Source organism: Lycorma delicatula, chromosome 7 (genome assembly GCF_047948215.1).
Source record: "Lycorma delicatula isolate Av1 chromosome 7, ASM4794821v1, whole genome shotgun sequence".
Classification (NCBI taxonomy): Eukaryota; Metazoa; Arthropoda; class Insecta; order Hemiptera; family Fulgoridae; genus Lycorma; species Lycorma delicatula.
Genome location: NC_134461.1, coordinates 135652606 through 135674663, shown reverse-complemented (window position 1 = coordinate 135674663; position 22058 = coordinate 135652606). Strand labels below are relative to the sequence as shown.

General features: G+C 32.4%; 1 protein-coding gene across 6 annotated transcripts in view; it reads left to right on the top strand.

Moving 5' to 3' along the window:
- The window catches only part of LOC142328236 (PTS-dependent dihydroxyacetone kinase 1, dihydroxyacetone-binding subunit DhaK-like), a 128964-nt gene extending 107054 nt beyond the window's left edge, over positions 1-21910 (top strand). For all 6 annotated transcript variants that reach the window (XM_075371852.1, XM_075371855.1, XM_075371853.1 and 3 more), the window contains 7 exons: positions 3320-3526; positions 5964-6123; positions 6864-7081; positions 12528-12687; positions 17801-18024; positions 21246-21376; positions 21740-21910. In XM_075371852.1, coding sequence (XP_075227967.1) covers positions 3320-3526; positions 5964-6123; positions 6864-7081; positions 12528-12687; positions 17801-18024; positions 21246-21376; positions 21740-21851 — 1212 coding nt within the window. In that variant the 3' untranslated portion in view covers positions 21852-21910. The remainder of the gene's footprint in view (positions 1-3319; positions 3527-5963; positions 6124-6863; positions 7082-12527; positions 12688-17800; positions 18025-21245; positions 21377-21739) is intronic.
- Positions 21911-22058: the final 148 nt, after the last annotated feature.

The window sequence follows — 22058 nt, the reverse complement described above, 5'->3', positions numbered from 1 at the left end:
GCTCCAGGGTAAGTTTTGCAGTCAACGAGTTGATTTCTAAATCTTTGCTTAACCATGATGTAATCTATCTGATACCTTGCAGTATCGCCTGGCGTTTTCCAAGTGTATATTCTTCTATTATGATTTATAAATTGGGTGTTGGCAATTACTAAATTATACTTCGTGCAAAACTCTATAAGTCGGTCCCCTCTTTCATTCCTTTTGCCCAGCCCGTATTCGCCCACTATATTTCCTTCCTTGCCTTTTCCAGTGCTTGCATTCCAATCTCCAACTATTATTAAATTTTCATCTCCTTTTACGTGTTTAATTGCTTCATCAATCTCTTCGTATACACACTCTACCTCATCCTCATCATGGGCGCTTGTAGGCATATAGACGTTAACAATCGTTGTCGGTTTAGGTTTTGATTTTATCCTTATTACAATGATTCTATCGCTATGCATTTAGAAATACTCTACACTCTTCTTGTTCGTTATGAATCCTACTCCTGCCTGCCCATTATTTGAAGCTGAGTTAATTATTCTAAAATCACCTGACCAAAAGTCGCCTTCCTCTTCCCACCGAACCTCACTAATTCCTACTACATCTACATTTATCCTATCCATTTCCCTTTTTAAATTTTCTAGCCTACCAACCTTTTTTAAACTTCTAACATTCCACGCTCCGACTCGTAGAATGTTATTTTTTTAATTTTCTGGTGACCCCCTTCCTTAGTAGTCCCCACCCGGAGATCCGAACGGGGGACTAGTTTACCTCCGGAAAAAAAATTTGTTTAAAATAAAATTAAAATCTTTCACAGAAGTAATAACTCCATTGATGAATTTTTTAATAATACAAATTGCAAATTAAAAGTTGTTACTTAAAAATTTTACTAAATTAGTTAATGTTACTAATTAAAGGTTGTAATTGTTACGTCTTTCACAGGTATTTAAATTTATGCCTTTTAATTGTAATTTATTTTGTAGATTTTATTTTTAGTATTCTCATGTATTTACCTTACCATTATTTTATGTGCTTATATGAGGGTCATTCAATAATTAAACAGACGAACATTTTTAGTGAAGGAAACGCTTAATGGAGGCAATTAAAACTTTTGTAAGTGTTACTTGGCAATCTTGCTGATTGTCAAGTAACACTTCCGATTTTTACTTTCGGAAATTGTACAACCGTCAGAAATATTCTCTCGGTTGAACAAACATGCATGAACTAGGTTTTATGCGTGAGTGGAAAAGTTTAAGAGTGGCTGAAAAAGCGTGACCGATGAGCACCGCTCCTGGTATCCGGTAACAGTGTCAACCTTGGCGTTAGATTCTCGTGTCGATTCATTTATCCAAGAAGACCGACGACTTACAGTTGAACAGATTGCTGAAAAATGTCGAGTAAGGTTTGGCACATCCTGTCCCCGAAGGGAAGATACCTTCCATGGCAGGTCGCTTATTCCATCCCCGTGTGCCTACGAGAACAAATAACACAAAATAGTACAATGAAAAATCTACTAGCCAGAGCATTCAAAACACGTCCCACCTTGTTGGAATCGTGTGCCCAACTCAAGTGTTGGTACAACTTGTTCCATCATTCAAAATAAACTAAACTTCCATAAGACTTGTGCAAGGTGGGTTCCCAGAAAGCTTACTGTACATCACAAAGCCGAGAGATTTTGCATTTGTAACAAACTCAAAAATCATTTCAAAAATGAAGGTGACGCATTTTTTGGACAGGATTTTAACCTGTGATGAAACTTGGATTCATCATTTTGAGCCGGAATCAAAGTGTCAAAGCATGCAGCAGAAACACCCTAAATTGCCTGTCTGTAAGAAATTCAAACAGAATGATGTCATGTTAACCAGGTTTTGGAGTGCCCATGGTCTGATTTTCTGTGATTATTTGGAGGAGCAACACACTATCGACAGTCTATACTACTCAGCCATGATTGAGAACAAAGTCAAGCCCGTGTTGAAGAGGAAATGTCCAAGATGGCAGAGGAAAGGCGGGCTTCTTCAAGACAATGCTCGACCTCATATGACACAACTGATGCTGGAAACTATTGAAAAGTGGGTTGGGAGTTGTTACCTCATCCTCTTTGCAGCCCTGACCTTGCCCCTTCAAATTTTTATTTGTTTGGTTGGATGAAAGAAGCTTTGCATGGCATCAAGTTCAACAACAACAAAGAGGTAAAGAAAAAAATACAAAACTGGCTTCGAGATCAAGGTAAAGAATTCTTCGCTGAGGTGGATAAGAACAATTGTAAACAGACTGGACAAGTGCAGAGAAGTTGGTGGAGATTATGTGGAAAAGTAGACAAAAAATTGTGTTTATTTAATAAACCATTTTTGCTGTACAGCTATTTGTCTGTTTAGTTATTGAATGACTTGTATTTTAAACAATTAATATGAACTTAAATCACGTTTATTTTTTTAAAAAGTAAGTTGTGTATTTTATGATGCTTCTCTGAACAAGGTTTTACCACAATTTTCCTTCATCTACCCAGGCAAATGCTAGGGCATTTCCTTGTTTTTTCCATGAATAAAAAATTTATTTATTATAATCTCATATGTTATCTGCTCTGAGTAAGAAATGTACATGTTCAGTTTTTCTGTTCATAATTAAACTTGTGAGTGCCTGATAGTTCCCACTACCTTTTATGTTGTATAAGATTTTTACTCAATTTTTACTGTTTGCACTTTCTACTGATTCCTCAGCAAAAGTATTCTTTTCAATATCGACATTGCCTCCTGTCTTTGTAATTTGTTTTTTTTGTACATCCATATTCTTACCGTATTCTGTTTTCTAATTTTGAAATTGCCTTTTGAATATCCATTTCTTGATTTTCTAAAAACACCATGTATCTGCAAATCTTATTTGGTTTATTTTCCTTGCTCTTATGTTGATTGATTCCTATATTTTCTTTCAGAATTTTTTATCACTTCAAACCTAACAAACCTTCCTTATTCCTCTTAATAGGCCAAACCTCTCAGTTTGCGCATCCTTTATATTCTATAAACTAGAAGTTTCTCTTTAATTACACGTATAAAAGAAGTAAAGTATAAAGTAATTACTAGTATAAAACTAATTTAAACATGATTATTTTTGCTAAGTTAGCTGATATTATTATAATTGTAATCATGCCATTATTTGTTGTGTGTTCTGACAGTTATTCTGAAACTATTTTGAAATTGAGATTAAAATTTTTAAATATATTTATTATTTTTAAGTTTTTTCATATTTTGTTTAATTCTAATGATTTTAATCTTCTGTTAATGGACAATTATAGCTGTAAATTGTAATAATGGAATTAATTTACCAACAGATTATTTTTTAGATAGCAGGTGCGATGTCAAACAATGGAGCTAGCCTGAGTTCAATGCTTGATACTTGTAAAAATGTATTAGCAAATATGGCAACACTTGGTGTATGCACATCACCTTGTACATTACCAGGTGCTACTCAGCCTTTATTTAAATTAGATCCAAATCATTACGAGTTGGGACTTGGGAATCATGGTGAAGCTGGTGTTGCAAAAATTAACGTAAGTTTTTCAAAAATTTTTTTTAATAATATTTATTATTTGTATTTGATTAGCTTTAAAATGTCAAAAGATGGTTTTTTAATCTGTTTATTGTTTTGCATTTACTCTCAATACTGAAGTTATAAGAAATGAATATAAATATTCCACGATTAATATTTGATAATAAATAAACCGGATTATATGCAACATAAAACATAAAAGTACGTAGATGAAAGAATCTGATGAAACATTTTCAGCCAACTCTAAATAAATGCCTTTAGTGCTGAAACAAAAAAATAATGATACACAACAGTTCTGAGCTATGACGCCACGTTTTCTGTATAATTTTACTCAAAATGATCCGCAATAATCAATCCTAGGCTTACAAATGGTCTAAGACTTGGATTTACATGTGATTTGGGTAGGTTTCCCATTATCTGGATGATCCTATTGGGATTTGCCTTAAAACATTTTACACATTGATGGAATATTCTACAAACTAAGTTTTTTCCTCCAATAGGCCAATATTTTTGTCTAATCATGTTTAGTAGTGATTGTGGTCCAATATGCGGATTTTTGACATGGACGTGTTGGATTATCAGATCAGTCAAGATGTGATTCTTTACTAAAACGATAGGGTTCCTTTGGTCAGAATGGTGGCTGGAATTCTGTAAACAACCTCTGACTCTTTGTATATTGTTATCATCGAGATGGGTATGTAATGGTTTTAGTTGACTATTGTTTTGAAATGGTTTCAAGGATTTGAGATCACGGATTTCCTTGGAGAAGGCATTATTTTGTGGTAATTTCAATATCTTAGTTTCTGCCTTATTCAGTTCTTGTACAGAGAGTGGATCCTTGAAAGGGGTACTGTGGTTTTGACAATTGTTGATAAAACGTAAACAATATGCAATTACTCTAATTGCCTTTGTAAAACTTGAACTTTATTGAAAATTGTATGTATCCATCACAGCAGAATGTGAAGAAACTTGAACTCAACGATCAGTAATTTTGCTGGATATGTTTTCAGGAACATCCCAATCTGACTTGCCTTCCATCACATACTTTGGGCTGTGCCAATACAATTTATCAACAGGTTGATGAGGCAATAATCCCCTTGATAAGAAGTCAGCTGGATTTTCATCTGAAGGGATGTAGTTCCATGACTCGATGTTGGAGTTGTCTTGAATTTTTGTGATTCTATTTACGACGAATGCTGCCCGATGTGAAGGTGGTGCTTTAATCCAAGCAAGCACGGTTGTAGAATCTGTGTACAAATATATAGAGATGATCTGAAGTAGTAATGAACTTGTGGTAATTTTCATTAATTCGGATAAAAGCAACGCACCAGATAATTCTAACCTCGGTAATGATAACCTTTTTAACAGAGCTACTGTAATTAAATTTATCGTGATCTTGTTTGATGCATTAATCGATTTCATATAAATACATGCACCATACGCAGATTCAGATGCATCCGAAAAACCACGTATTTCAACTTGACGAATTGGTTCTGTCTTGTTTGTGAGGCATTTGGGAATTTTTACAAAGTGGCCAATGATTGAATGGTTCTTGAAATGAATTCCATTTATTTAGCATGCTCTTTGGAATCTCATCATCCCAATCAACCTTGCAAGACCATGGATTTTGCAATGACTACGACAGGCCCAAGTAACCCCAAAGGATAAATATTTGCCCGATTGCTATAAGATTGTTTGTTTTCTTGGTTTTTGACTTTGGCTTTCCTTGTGGAATAAGAATTGAAACACATCTTTCACAGGATTCCAAGTTAGTCCCAAAGTTTTAACTCTAGGATCTTGATCGATGTTGTAATCAGTCTGACGTAGATCTTCACACGGAATATTGGATACTTGTTCTTGATTATTTGCACATGACTTTCTGAGGTGAAATCCTCCAGGACTTGCAAGATCAATTAGATCTTGCAAGATCTTATTGTTTTGTTTCTTGCAGTGAAGATGTAACTTTCATAAGATCTTCTACGTAAAAATCATCTATCATTACAAGAGACGCCTTTGGAAATGTTTCCTTTTCATCTAGAGCTAGTTGCTTTAAAGTTCTTGTTCCACACACACCCACACACACACCCGCGTATATTTATGAGAAAAAATGGTCATATTCTTTCTAGTCTAAATAAAATATTTTACATCGTATAAACGTTCAAATTGTGTAATAAACCGATTCCTTTGTGAATATAAAACAAAATAACTGACTTAGATGCCATAAAAAAAGGTTTTGTAATAGCGTTTAAAACTGACGCCGTAGATAACCAGTTCCAAGACTAAATGATCTGAAAAGGTTTAACCAGAAATTGCACACAAAGCAAAACTAGTAGCTGAGGTCTTCTTTGATAAATCAGTACTCTTATGCTTTATGAATTTATTCTAACTGATAAAAATACTTAATATAAAATTGATAAGTAATATTTTGATTTTTACAGATTTGTTCTGCTGATGAGCTTGTAAAGGCTATGCTTGAAAAAATTATAAAAACACTTTCAGTCAAATCTGGTGATGAAGTTTGTATCATTGTAAACAATCTTGGAGCATCATCACAAATGGAAAGTTTTATTGTTGCTGGAGAATGTAGTAAACAACTGAGTCAGTAATTTTAAAACTATTTTTAAATATTTACATAAATTATTAAAAATATCAAGTATATATCTATTTGAAGAGTGGTTTATATAAATGGTTTTGTTCAACCGATTGGAATTTTAGCTCTCTTTATTTGTTACTTGCATATCTTAATTAAATTGTTACATATTTCTGTGAAATTTATAGGAGCTTCATTTAATTCAAGGTAGAAAAAACATATAACATTTTCTTGATGTAAACCAACCTGTCCGTTTGCATTGTCAAATTCTTAAATAAAATTAAGAAAAAAAAAATTGAAATGAAGACCAATGCTTATTTTTAGACACATTTGAAAATGTTTTTACATTCATCATGTTGATTTTAAAAGTTTTTATTTGAAAGAATGTTTTGTCTTTTTTATTTTATGTATCTTTGAACATAGAATCCAGTTTTCTCATTTTAACCATACAGATTATGAAAACCAGAAAGTAGTTAATTAAAAAATGGTTGCAGTATGAGTTATGTGATATTTTATATGATCTTCTAGATTCAGAACTTTATTTAAAATTATTTAGAATTTTTTTTTATATATAGAGATATAAAATAATTAATTACACTATAGTATTAATTGTATTTTTTTACTCTTACAAGTACCAATTAATACTTATATATAATTAAATTCTACACTGATAGTTAATAGAATAATGCAATTTTTATTTAGTTTTCTTCTGTATTTTCATTCTTTTTTCATCTCCCTGTTCTCACAGAAAATGCAGGTATTGCAGTCGCTCGTTTATATGTCGGTACATTAGTCACATCTTTAGATATGGGTGGTGTACAGATCAGTTTATTGAAGACAACAGGTCAACCAAATTGGTTGAAATTACTAGATGCTGAAACTGAAGCGTTCGCATGGCCTGGTCGTGTTACATCGTATGAAAAATGTCCTGTTAAGATTACAGAAACTGTTACGTTATTGAAAAAGGTAATTAAAATTATGTAATAAATTAATATTTATTTTAAATACATGTATTCTTATATTACTTTTAGTAATCTTATAGTACTTTTATCCTATTCTTTTGTTGATTTGATTTTAATTGTCTTTTTTCACTGGAATTTTATGTATTATTTTTTTAACAAACACTAAATTGAAATTCCTTTTTACTGTTTTCATTTTCCCTATTTATTTTTAACTTTGTTGGTACTAATGAACCTTGCTCTCTATTAAAACTGTTTTCAATGTCTTCCCATTAGTAGCTACAATTTTCTATTTTGTGTAGCTTACCTAATCTTTGATAATGTTTCATACAAAGTCATTAGATCTATTTTTTTTTTTTTTTTTAATAGTAATTGTTAGAAAATATGTCATGATTTTTTTAAAAACTGAAGTAAAGAATAATAAAAAATCTAATAAGGTTAGTATTCCCTATAATTTTAAAAAAGATAACAATGGAATGGATAAAGTTATATGCAGATAGTATCAAGGGATTCATAGGAGGGATTCTGTCAAATTGTAGAATAATAACACAAAATCAGATAAGAGTAATGCAGATAAAATTAGGAAAAGTGTGGTATGAAATGAAGCAAATAGACAATTATACTCCTCAAGATAGATTTAAAATTTAAATTATAAAAGTAACAGATTTATTTATAAGCAAGCTTTTTCAGAAAAGAGAATTAAGAAAGAATATATATATATAAAGAAATAGCTGATCTAATCAAGTATGTAAAACACTGAAATATAATCATAATTATAATAATTGGAAAATTATATATACTAGTGTGGTAGCCAGGAAAGGGATAACAGAGGTCAAAAAAAAGATTATCTCAGGTGAATTAGAATATATTTTTTATGCTGAATCTTAAAATGAAATAAGTTTTTCTTCATCACCCTCAGTTTTTAGTTATGACCATTTAAAATATGAGAAACTTCTTAAAAAAGAGAATACAAAAATAGTAATAATAATTACAAATTACAATTAAAATTCCTACCTCTATTTTGCAGGTATTTACGTTTATCTTAATTTATTTTTTCAAATTTTCCTTTTGTTTTCAGTGAAGTTTACTCCTTTTATCATCCAGCAGCAGTCACTCGTCTTAGATTCATCCCATCTGCCTTGATAACATTGTTCCATCTGCAATATATCTTGGCGGAACCTTTCTCCTTGTATGTCACCCAAGTTTAAAGGGAAAAAGTCCAAATGAGAATGTAAAATGAATTTTCAATGAAATTCTGCAGCCTAAATTTTTGTAGTTCACTAAGAGTTCATTTATAAGCTGATAGTGGGTTTCAGCTTTTTTATTATAAGAAAACCAGTAACAATATCTTTGAATGACTTCCATTCTGCTAGTTCTTTAGGATTCAGTTTGCTGTCAAATATCCTGATCTCTAGCGGAAGATACCTTCCAACCACCCCCTGTTTCTAGTCTTGATGGGTTTTCCCGGAGGTCATCTTTTAAATCTCAGCATATGACATCTCTGTCGCCTTGGCCCAGGATGCCACCGATGCAAATACCACAAGCAACATTCCCATCGGTGTAACTGTTATTAAAAATAACAAAGCAGATCTCTCTAAACATCTCTAGTCTCTAGCAAGACTGAAAACTATAGTCATCTAAGGAATTGAATCACCTACCTACCCGAAAGGAAAAGTGAGTTTACATGTGATACAAACACAAAAAAACACTAAAACAATAACAAAAACATAAAAATAACTACTAACAAAACAACCAAAACCGATATAACACTAACAAAAAAAAAACAACACTAACAAGAAATCATAACAAAACAAAATACTCAGGAACAAGACCAAGCAGCATCCTAGGTTCCCTTTGTAATTCGTTCCCTAGTGCAGAAATTCTGCAGCCACTGACCATTCAGCTTGATCCTTCCAGGTTTGACCAATAAAAGCGTTGCTGGGACGGTATCCAGTCGACAAATTACTACAGTGTGCTCCAGTCGTATTTGGCACATTCATACAACACATGGAAGGCATCGTCCTGCACCCCCCACTGTAGGCACAGACCTGAATACACCAGGCCAAACGCAGCCAGTCTACCCCTGAAGGCTCTGTGACCGGTAAGAAACTGAGTTATGTACTTGTTAAGGGAAACCCATGAGGTGTTCCGCAAGCTTCTAATATCTGAGAAGAGATTGTGCATATATCACCCATCAATAGTCTCATCCCATCTAGCCTGCCATATGTCATAACCATGATGCTTGATTTCCCGAATTTTTTCAAAAGTCAACTCGCCCAACTTCCTAGCAATATTACCGCTCCTGTATCTCAAGAGCTAGAATATTAACTGGTTTCAGTAATCACCAAGACTGCCTCCTGTGAAACCATCCAGTAACTAACTATTACCGTCAACAGTAACAGTCGTTGGCCCTCAATAATACATCTCTATAACTATGGAATTTCATCCTATCCGCCCAAGTGGTGCAGCATACAACATAATTGCTTTGCACACGCCCTTGTACAGGATACTTAGGTTCTAAAATTGAGACCCCAATCTGGATTGACCATACGTCGAATCCCAAAAAAAGGCACAACAAGCCTTTTCTGTGACATATTGAAGGTGCCTATTGAACTGAAGTTTCTCATCAATGTACACCCTGAGGTACTTCTGAACCTGAGTGTATTTGATAGTCTAACATCGATACTCAAACTTGGCGACTCTCCGCTAAACCCCCTTTGAGGAGCATCATCGTGATCTTCACAGGGTAGCAGTCTTGTGTTGATGAGCTCACAGCTCAAGCACCCTGCATGCACAAGTGGCCCTGAACTCGACCTCCCTGCAAGCATCCTTCATACAGCAGGAGCCCGTCATCCGCATAGGCCACAACAAGACACCCATCAGGCAACCTCAGCTGCAGAAGAGAGAGTCAAACTCCACTGCCCACAAGAAAGGACCCAACACACTGCCATGGGGACAATCGTTAGACAGCGTCTTCCCTACTTCATGGCTGACCGTGCGAAGCAACACATCTCAATGACAGAAATAATTTTCAACACCTCCAGTTCAATTTTCAGTGCATCCTCGCCTCTGTAATTGGAAAACGGCAGAGGGCCACCACAGATTGTTAAACGCTCTGAAAACGTTAAATGCTGTCAACTATATTTTCACAAATTAATGTTCTTATTTGTGGCCCAATGAATATTCCCTCTTTCAATTTGGCTTCATTTAATTGTAAAAAAACCTCAGTCAAATATTTAAAGCCGTCTCCATCTTTATCTAATGATTTTACAAAATTCTTCATCAGTCCTAGTTTTATGTATAGTGGTGGTAAAATAATGCGATCTGCTTCAAAATGGGGAATATTGATAACTCTTTCCTTTCCTGGAGTAAACTAATTTCTTTTTGACCCGCCTTAAACTGTGTCATGTTTATCTACAGTCTGACTATCCCACAAACCCAAGAAACATATATTTTGTAAAGCCACTCTGGAGACTGAGAAGAAGCCGTATCGCTTTCAGGTCAGCAATGATTCACCATGAGTGTTCATCATACTGCTTTAAAATACTTTTAAAATGTTTGACATACTGTCATTTGTTCAGCATGTGCTACCAGTATAGAAGATAAATTATTCAAGTTATGCAATAACACTGCCTTTAAGCTTCATTTTGATGAGTCTATAAATAAACGCTAATCATGAATAACATATTTAATGTCCACTTCAGACATTTAGCCCCCTAACATCATGGCAGGAACTATCTCTTCTTTGAAAGTATTTCAGTAAATTTTTGTTGGTAATGCGATACTGCTTTTATTGCTTGAATTAAAATCAGTAACATTTGTTAAGCAATAATAAGTCATCATAATGGTTAGTAGGCTCTTGCCAAATCATAGGTACACCAAAAAGCAAATGTACTTTTCCCTTTTAACCACTGGGTTAGTTTAATGTAGCACTTGGTGCACGCTACGTGTGGAGCCCAGCATTTATCTTTGTCTTCCAAGTGACAGTCAAAGTAATAAATAAAAACACTTTTATAAATTTTCCAAAAATTGGCTCTTTATTTTATATAGAAGTCATTTCAGTTCCAGTGGAACCATCTTGAGTAGTAACAATCAGTATTATTGAAATACAGAAAGGAGAACATGTAGCTTCTGCGACAATCTACATGTTATACTGGTAACATGTTGTTATTTGTTGTAATTACCAAATCAAACACAAGAAATTTAACAAATTTTAGTCAAATTAATGTTTGTAAGCAGTTTTCAGCATATTTTATACTGGTTTTCGATAACTTTTCATGGTGAATTCTCTGCAAATGCAACAAAAAATATTACAGCTATAAATTATTAATTACATTTTTTTGTTACAGAATCTATATTAAAATAAATAAATTAATGATGACAAAAAATATCAATAATATTTACAAAATATTAGTGTTATTTGGCTGCCGTGTTAATGGGTCATCAAAAACAAAACTTTGAACACAAATCTGAACAGCATATGAAATTTGATATGATCTGACCGATAATTATGTATGTAATAAATGGCTTAAATGCAATTCTGTTTAGTTTTTTTTTTATGATATTTTATAACAGTAAATGAAAGATGGATTCACCATTACATGCCGCATATGTCAAAAAGCTGCCAAAACAGTGGATGGGATCAAATGAAAGTGTGCCAAAGAAAGCGAAAACAGTTCCATTTACACGGAAAGTCATGGATACAGATTTTTGTGGTGAGGTGCTCATAGACTACTTGGGAAAAGACAGGATCATCACTGGGGAAAGTTAAACTTCACTGATGAACTGGTTGAAGGATGCTTCTCAGTCTAAACATCCATATCTGGTCAAAAAGAAGGTTGCTCTTTCATCATGACAATGCATCTGAAAAACTCCATGGTTTACCCCTTCGAAGTGCTTTCATGTGCCCTGCCATCACTGGATTTAGTTCCCAGCAATTACTTCCTTACCTAAACCTGAAAAAAAATGGTTTGTTGGATGAAAATTCATTTCAAATGTTGAAGTCAAGGCTTAGGCGATCGCTTATTTTGCAGAGTTGGATAAATTGCATTACACTGAGGGTATTAAAAAGTTGGAAAGTGATTGATCTAAATGCATTAAATCTAAAGGTGACTATGTTGAAAAAAGTCTGAAAAATCTTGCGTTTTCTTTGTCAGGCCGAGAACTTACCGAATGACCTTCATAGATACACAAGGGAAGATTAGGTGGTGCTGAAATACAATTTCAAAAGTACGTTTTAAAATTTCCCTAGTATTTCAGATAATAGAGCCTCTCTTTGCCAACATATATATTATTGAATCCTTTTTTGTTGTATTACTACAGGAGTGAAGAAATAGACTTCTTAATGTACAGAAATTTCTCTTAGGCTATAATTACTTTCCTCTAGATCACTTCTACTCGTATTATAATTTTTCATTCTTTTTTTTAATTAATTTTTTTCATAATTTTTACAGCTTACAGGTCCTGAATTGCCTCCTCATGAAGCTGATGTATTAAAAAATTGTTTACAAGCTATAGCTTACAGTTTAAAGTCATCTGAGACGAAGCTTAATCTCTTAGACAGTGGTTGTGGTGATGGTGACTGTGGAACTACACTAAGAAATCTTGCTGATGGTAAATTAAAGTTTTGATAAAACATAGTGCCCTCTTTATGAAACAAAGACACAAAAACTTTATATTTTATACGACTGATAAATCTTATTTTATCTTTTAAACTTTTTATCTTTAACTTTTTGCATATGTCAACAACCCATCATTTAGCTAGAACTCTTTGTTTGAACCAAAACCTTATTGTGCAGATCTACATGTTGGGTAGATAAGGTTCATTTACATTGTAATTATCATACAGATATGAGGTATTACCTCATAAATATTTTAATAAGACTGAATTGATTTTAAATTAAACTTCCAATAAATTGTATTATTTAGAATCCAGTTTATGATATTGAAATTTCACAGAGGAAATCTCATAAAATATTTATGACAATAACTTTTGATTTTTGCTTGTTTACTACTCTACTGTTATAAATAAATATATTTCTGACAAAATTTGTTTTAAATTATGTCTTGTATTTTTATCTATATTATTGTTTTTTAACTGATGCACCACAAATAATAGAATGTTGACAATCATTTATAAAATGTGAATAGTTTGTTTTAGACAAAAGTATGTAACTAAACTTCTTGCATATTTTATGGGATTTGAATGATTCCTTGCTCCACTTAATTTTTTCTAGGAGCATCCTTAGTGAAAAATTTAAACATTTATGTAGAAAAAAAGTTGTTGAACTGTACAGAATAATTTTTGTATTCATAAATACTTTGTTACAATAAGTTTGGAGATGAAATTTATTTTTTACACTAACAGAACCCCATTGGTAAACTCTTTTTAAAGTAAAATAGAATTATTTTGAACTAAAAAAAAAAAAAAAAGTTTTATGTCTAAGCAAATATTACATTTTTATTTGTACATTTAAAGTTGGTCTTTTAAATACAAGGGCAAGTCAAAGATTATTATCTATAATTTCAGCATAACACACCTTCAATGTTGTCTAGTACATTCTGTGCATGCATACTTAAAGTTGGTACAACTGCGATCACATGTGCAAAATTTGATCTCGATCACGTCATTTGCCTTCTGGCTATTAAAGTGTAAAGATGTCTGCTCTGCTAGCAATTTGCACTAAGGAGGAACAGTGAGCAGTGTTCCAATTTCTATGATTAGAAACTGTGAAAGGGGCTGAAATTCACGGTAGACTTTTATCACAATACAGGGACAATGGGTTATCATGTAAAAGTGTTCTTTGACGGGTCATTTAAAAGTGGCTAAACGAGTGTGATGCATGAAGAGGGAGCAGGACACCTGTCAATCATCATCATCATGGATGATAAGATTCAGCAAGCTTGAGAGGTGGTTCTGGCGAATAGACGAGTTACCATCGATAAGGTAGCGTCTTCTTTCAACATCAGTTATGATTCTATCCATCAAATCATCCACGACAAGCTCAGCTTCTGTAAAGTCTATGTGCAATGGGTACCAAGGCAGCTTACTGCAGAATACAAGCTGAAATGTGTTGACATCTCCCAGGGCTTACTTCATCACTTGCAACAAGGATGTGATATGTTTTTGAGCAGATGAGTCACTGGTGATGAAACATGGGTTCATCACTATGAGCCAGAATCAAAATGCCAGAGTATGTTTTAGAAACACCTGGAATCTCAGATGAAGAAAACATTTTGAGTGAAGAAAAGGCCGCACCATCGACGGGATAGGTTATGCTAACTTTTTTTGGGATGTAAAAGGACCTATACTGGAAGACTACATGGAAAAGGGGACTATGATCAACAGCTCAAGTTACAGTAAAATGTTGGAAAATAAGCTAAAGTCAGCAATTTGCAACGATCACCGAGATCTATGTTGAAGAAAGGGTTGTTGTTGCATGAAAACATCCCCCCCTCTGCAAACGGCTTGTCACACCATTCAAACCATCAAGTTGAATTTTAAGGTTCTGGAACACCCTCCCTACAGCCTAGATCCTTTTATCTGTTTGGACTGCTCAAGGATGATTTGAGAGATCATTGATTTTCCACAGACTTAGATGTGCAGGAAGTGGTGCAAAAGTGGTGTTGCAACCAAATAAAAACTTTCTTCTTGGAAGTAATATGCAACCTTGTGGACCACTGGATCAAGTGCATTGACAAGGGTTGTGTTTGTGTAGAAAAATGATGTTTATATATATTGAATCCCTTATTTATTTACCTTTGGGTAAATAAATTTTAGAATGAAAAGTGTAGGTAATTCTTGATTTACCCTTGTAATAGAAAACAAATTAATAGGGTTAGGAAAAAATTTGAATTAGTTTTAACGCGTCTTCCCAAATCAGCTGATTTGGAAGTCGAGAGTTACAGCATTCAAGTCCTAGTAAAGCCAGTTATTTTTACACGGATTTGAATACTAGATTGTGGATACTGGTGTTCTTTGGTGGTTGGGTTTCAATTAACCACACATCTCAGGAATGGTCGAACTGAGAATGTACAAGACTACACTTCATTTACACTCATACATATCATCCTCATTCATCCTCTGAAGAATTATCTAAACGGTAGTTACCGGAGGCTAAACAGGAAAAAGAAAGAAAGTTACTTAGCAAGGAAATTTATTCTGTAATATTTTCCATGCTAATTCATTTTTTCAATGTGCATCACTAGTGGTAATATTTCTTTTAGATTTTAACAATTTAAACCTTAAATACCGTTTTTATTTTGTTTTACACCATAATACATCATAAATATTTCAGCTGCCCTAATAAAATTTGCATGTTAATTAATGTTGTTAGTCATTGACAGTTGTTTTATTACCATTGATGTTGACATTAATTATTGTCTTTTTTTAAACTGTAATTTCTCTTGTCCAATCTTCTGGTTTCTCTTTTTTTCAATCTTTATTTGTATTATGTGATTTCTTTTCCGTAAATATAAAAAATAAAAACAACTTTTCTAATATTTAATAGTAATATGTTGCATGTATTTACTGTAATTTTGTACAAGCTACAGACAGATCCAAAAGTTGCGCACATCAAAGTAATAAAAAAAATAAGACATTAAGTTTTATTTTCTTTAGATAGTCTTTAATATTTAAAGATTATCTATTTTCACAACATATGCTCAAAACGGCTGCTCCGTTCAGTAAAGTATGTGCAAACTCTTTACCATGTTTGAGGCCACTTTGTGAAGCATGTGTATACTGTTGTTATGTTCCTTCAGTATGTGTGTGGTATGATTTTATAGGCCTTTCCTTTAAGGTAACCCCACAGGAAGAAATCTGAGGACATCAAATTGGTGAATGCAGGGGCCATAATCCTTTAGAGATGGTACGCTCACCAAAAAACTCGTGCAAAACTCATGGTTTTTATTCAATGTGTGACATGGGGCACCAACAATCATGTTCATCAAGTTCAAGAAGCGCAATAAATTGTGTAATGATGTTCACTGTAGTTTCAAAGAAATGGGACCCGCTATTCGATGACGTGATACAGCACACCACACTCCCGTCTTTTGAGTGTGTAAGGAGTTTTCATGTAGTACATGCGATTTTCAGTCGACCAAATTCTAGTGTTTTGACTGTTCATGTAGCCACTAAGGTGAAACCAAGCCTCATCAGTGAAGAAAACACGGTCCAGTTCTACACTTCTATGGTTGTCAATAAATGACTGATGTACACTACACTATGCGCTTCTCTTTATCTGGTTCTTTCAATTCCTGAACACTGCGAACATGAAGGGGGTTACATGAAAGTGTATCCCCCTTCATCACTCTCTGAGCAATTCCATATGAAATCTGAGTGCACTGATAGTCTTCTCAAGCATTTTGAAGGTGAATGCTGCATCACATTCTTAAACTCAGCTAGTTTAGCATCAGTCAAAATGGCCAGTCTCCTGGTTCTCTTCTTCTCTGCAACTTATCTGCGTTCTCTAAAACAGTTGATTAATCTTATGGTTGAATTGTTAGGCACTGCTACATCCAGATATTTTCCATGAAATTCGTCTAAAAGACATGCATAATAATGACTGGTAAAATAATCTTCAACTATGAAAACTCATTGCTCTTGGGAAAATAATATGTTTACCAAGCAATAAACAAAGCACTACTGCAAGCGTTGTGTGGTTAGTACACATTACAATGGCATCTAGGTTTGTTGTTGTTAATATTCTTGGTGCTACATTGCGGTAGCATGGGCTACCGCAATGTAGCATTGCGGTAGCCCATGCTACTTAACCAAAAGTTCTATGGAGAACTTTTTCAACTATAGTTTATAGATACTTTAATTTTATGTGCACACCTTTTGGATCTCTCTGTATGTTACAAATAATGTAACTGTAATTTTCTTCTTTTTTTTAATGAATTATGCTAATAATAGTATTACATAAAAATAAGAATGTATGGGCATTTCAGTTTAAAATGAAAACAAAAAAAAAATTACTAAATAAATTACTCTTAAATTTTCAGGAACAATACAGTGTTTTTATCACATGATTAGATCATTTTTAACATAAGCATTGAAATAATATTAAAAATATATCCTAAATAAAATTGGAATAATATACCTTAATTATACAAAAAAAAAATTGTTGAATACAAGTTCAAAAAATTAAAACGGTCAAAATTCTAATTGAAATTAAAATAATAAGTAAAAAAACAACTATCCTAAAAAAATTAGAACTAAAATTTCAAATGCAGTGCATAAAATTGTAGACATACTCATCTCTCCACAGAAAAAGTCTGTTATAAAATCTAATTTTCAAAATAAATCTAAAAAATAAAATAAATTTTTACATTATTATTATAGTACAATTTACCATTATAAAACTAAATATTGATTTATTTTGTAATTAAAAAAAGAATTATACCGATACCATTGATTCTTCTGCTGTGCTAGTAGGAATAAACACTGTACATGATGTGAGAGATTATTTTTTGTAGAGGACAAAAATGTTTGACTGGTGTATTATGTAAGAAGGGTGAGTTTTAAAGATGTGAGAGAATGGTGGTGTCAAAGATTAAATATGTGTAATGAAACAAATGTTTTAGAATGACATTTTAGAAAGTATAGATTATATTATTTTAGAAATGACAGTAAACCGACATACTGTATTCCAAATTAGCCAGTGAACATTGATAAATATCCATACGTATTGCTGATCGAATGTTTTTAACCTATATTTTTCAGGTATTCTTAAATCTTTGAATTCATTACCTGTAAATAAACCCCAATCATGTTTTTTGGAACTTGCTCAAATAGCATCTGAAACAATGGGTGGAACATCTGGTGGAATTTATAGTTTAATGTTAAGAGGTGCCTCACGTAATGTTCCAGACTGGACAGCAGCATGGAAAGAAGCACTAGAAACTGTTAAGAAATATTCTCCTGCTAGGGAAGGTTGTCGGACAATGGTATGGCAAGAATGTTATTATTTTGAACAGATTATGAAAAAATAAACTAGAAAATTCTTAAACCTACTAAATTAGTAAATTATGAGAAATAAATTGATTTAGATCCATTTTAATGCTCCACAGGGACTTTCATTTTGTATGTAGGTGGTTTATATTTTTGCATTTCATGCATGCATTTATATATATTACACATTTTGTTATCGTATGGTATCCTTGTTCTAATGAAATGCTATTAATCTATAATCATTATTTTATTGAATTAAAGTTATTGGAAACCTTTTTTGAACTGAGAAATCAGAAAAGATTTTACCAACCTGGATACTTGCATCACAAGAGTAACATTAAAACCATTAATTAATCCCTTCACGTTTGATGCAACTAGATGTTGTTTAACAGTATGCTAGTTTGATGTTTTATTGTATAGATAAAGAGTAGAATATTTTTCTTTATAGAGCTTGTTTATATGAACATAAATAGATTTTTGTTGTGTAATTCATATTAAAAAATCACACAAACACACAAAACATTATATCAAATTAAAGATGTACTTTATAATTTAAAAAAAAAAAAACTTTAAAAATCTGAAGGCATCTTATAAATTGTATGCCAGCTTTTTAAACTCTCATTGAAATTCTCAAATTACCTTTAAAACTTGTGAATAAACAGAAATGAATGGTTATAGTTTCTCTCCAGATTTTTCAATAAGACAAATTTATATTGAGATGGTGTATGATGAATTATTTATTTACTATCAGTAAAAAATGCATGCAGTTCTCTGCAAGAAGACCATCTTTTCGTTTCCGACATCAGAAGTGCAATGAATGACTTTTAGAGTACAACAGATTATTACATTTGATTAACGAGTAGACCCTACATAAGAGCTTCAAGTTTCAACCTGCTTACCACTGTGACTTGTTGCATAAGCACGAATGAAAAATATATCACTATGCAGTCAACATAACGTTGTCTGTTGTTCTTAACTTTAATGTTAGTGAAGAATGATTCAACTAACCTTCAAATTTTCACATGCACAATTTTAGATACACTACTACAGCATATTGAAATTTCAATGAAACTCATCTAGTAGTTTTGGAAATTTTTGAGTCATCAAAAAAGGTTGCAGCAGTTTAAAAAATTCATATCTCAGAAACTACTAGAGATAATCAAACTAGTATTGTTTTTAAATTCACTGATTAAAAAAGTTTTTTTTACGTACCATAGAATGTTTCTATGATCTCCGTTGGTTGGTCTGCAAACATTTAGCCGATAATTGACATCTGCCCAGGTCTGTTGGATCATTGCAGTTGTATCTATGGCAATAGCAGCAGTAATCCGTTGCCCTAAATGTTGTACAACCCTGATTTTTTCCACTACAGACAATGTTTTTAACATATCCCTATAGAAAAAAGTCTAGGGGTGTCAAATCTGGGCTTCTTGGAGGCCAAAGCACAGGACCGGCCCTACCACTCTAACGATTAGGGCATCATTCATTGAGAACGTGTTGAATGCCTAGGCTAAACTGTGGGGGCACACCATCTTGTTGAATCATTACAGCAACATTACTTTCTTGTTCAGTTTGATTAACTTGCAACAAGTTTGGCATAAAAACTCAACTGCTTTGTCACTCATTTTGGGCTGTCTGGGGGACTTTTTTATTTCCACGTTGCCAGATTCCTTAAACTGCTCGTACCACTTTATAACTGTTTGCATGAAGGGATCATTGCCATAAACACACCAGAAAATTCGTTGAAAATTTCTCCACTAACCACAAAACGCACTGTGCTTTCTGCTGAACTATCACCATTTCACTGACTGACAGTGGCATACAGGTGTTGTGTGCATCGGCTCAAAGGTCACAGCTGGTCACGTCTAAAAAATCTAGATATCCCGATTATTTTGCAGTTCTGATTAATACTTTTTTCTCAGTTACATAGGGAGATATGATTTTTTTTTTATTGCTGCAACCTTTTTTGGTGACTATGAAAATTACATTTTAAGTGAATGGTTTTTTCTTACTCCTCGTACGTCAAAACGTAAAGAAATATCACTTTCACTCCCACCATGCAATATAAAATAATACCATACTGATACATTAGATACCAATCTGATACATTAGATTCTTCTGAAGATATGATATTCTTTGGACTGAAAATGATTCAATTGTACTTAATTTGACATCTATGGTGGTTAAACAATGAAGGTGAAATATTTTCAGATTGTGGAAATATTTCTCCTTGGTTATTGACTGATAAAATTTAAAAAAAAATATAATTATATAAAAATAAACATTGAATTGTTTACTACTGTTGAAATTAAGAATTTTATTTTTTCACATTTACTGTATTTTCAGCTGGATAAAAAAGTTTCAGTAAAAAAAGGTGTCGTTTTTTTAAATTTTTTATGTTGCTTGCAAATTATCTTTATTTAAAAAAAAATCTTTTTGAAATTCAGGTGTGTCTAAAATTCAGTGATATCTTATATGTAATAAGCAATACATCATTTTTTATCTTCCAAAAATAATTATATTAAGCTTGTGTAATATGCTGTAATGATAAATATACATACTTTTAAGCAAAACTTAGTAGTTCACATATTTTTTATTAAATTCATTAAAGTTTGACTCTCTCTCTCTCTCCCTCTCTCTCTCTTTACATATGATAAAGAAGTTCATTCTGATATGTTAATCTATTTAGGCCAAAAATATTAATTGTTCATTTTGAATTTTTGCATATACTATTTATTATCTGTCCTTCATGAACATACTATTAATTTAGGTGAGAAGTCCAGCAGAGGCACAGCTCATCTAAATTTATTTAGTTGTTTAGTAACATTTTTCTGCAGTGTGGCACATTTAACATCATATAAAGCTGTTGTAGAATGACATTATAACAGTTAATAACACATAAAAAATGGTGTCATCTATGTTAATCATGTCTTGCACTAAAGTAATCTATTTTGCCATCAGAAATTATGTTATTTAAGAAAAAAATAAATGTATGAGTATAAAAAAAAGTTTTTTTAAAAATGTTATTAACTTAAACATGACTTAATGTGAGTTGTGAAAATTCGCTAAGCAAAATAATATCGCTGTTTTTAAAACATTCATTTTTAAAAATATAAATTCATATTTATAAATTCATATCCTCTTTCCCATTGTACATGGATATAAAATTGTTGTTACAAATTTTATTTCATTACTAATATCATTTTTATTTTTTTAGATGGATGCTTTAATACCAGCTTATAACACTTATGAGAAACAGATTCACTCAGAGTCATGGCAAACAGCTTTAGCTTCTGCTGTTAAAAAAGCTGAAGAAGGATGTGAAAGTACTCGTAATATGGAAGCAAAGTATGTTTGTTGAGTTCATTTGTTGTTAACTTGTTTTGTATTATCACGATAATTTTATTATAATCGTAACTTTTCTGACTTTATTCTTGCCCCTTGTAATCTTTTTTTTTTACTACCATATTCCTGTCCCATGAATTTGACATGTGCAGACAATCTCAGCCGTATTTCTTGAATCTTTTCAAAAAAATTTCCAATATCTAGGTTTTCCTTATTATATTGTTTATTATTCAATCCTTTTGGGTAACATCATAGAAATTGCTTCATATTCCTATTCTTGCTATAAACCTTCCTTTTATTTTCTTGTATTTCCTTTTCGTTAATTTATTTTGTATATATCTCATTATCTAAGTTTATTTTTTTCAGATGTGGTCGTGCTAGTTACGTTAATAAAACGTATCTAAAGGATGTAGATGCTGGTGCATTTGGAGTTACCATATGGTTACAAGCATTGTTTAAGGAGTTATGTCAGAAATAATCTTTAATAATTATTTATCAGTTTGTGATTAAATATATGAAATGTTATTTTGTATTCTACTTGTTGCTTTATTCTTCTTTGATCCATTAAGACAGTTGTTTCTTAACTTCATCCGAATCTTATAACATGGTGATGTGTTCTTTTCCTAAAACTTAATCGTTTTCTACTAACTTTCATTTGTACAAGAGGCAGAGAATATTTAAAAAA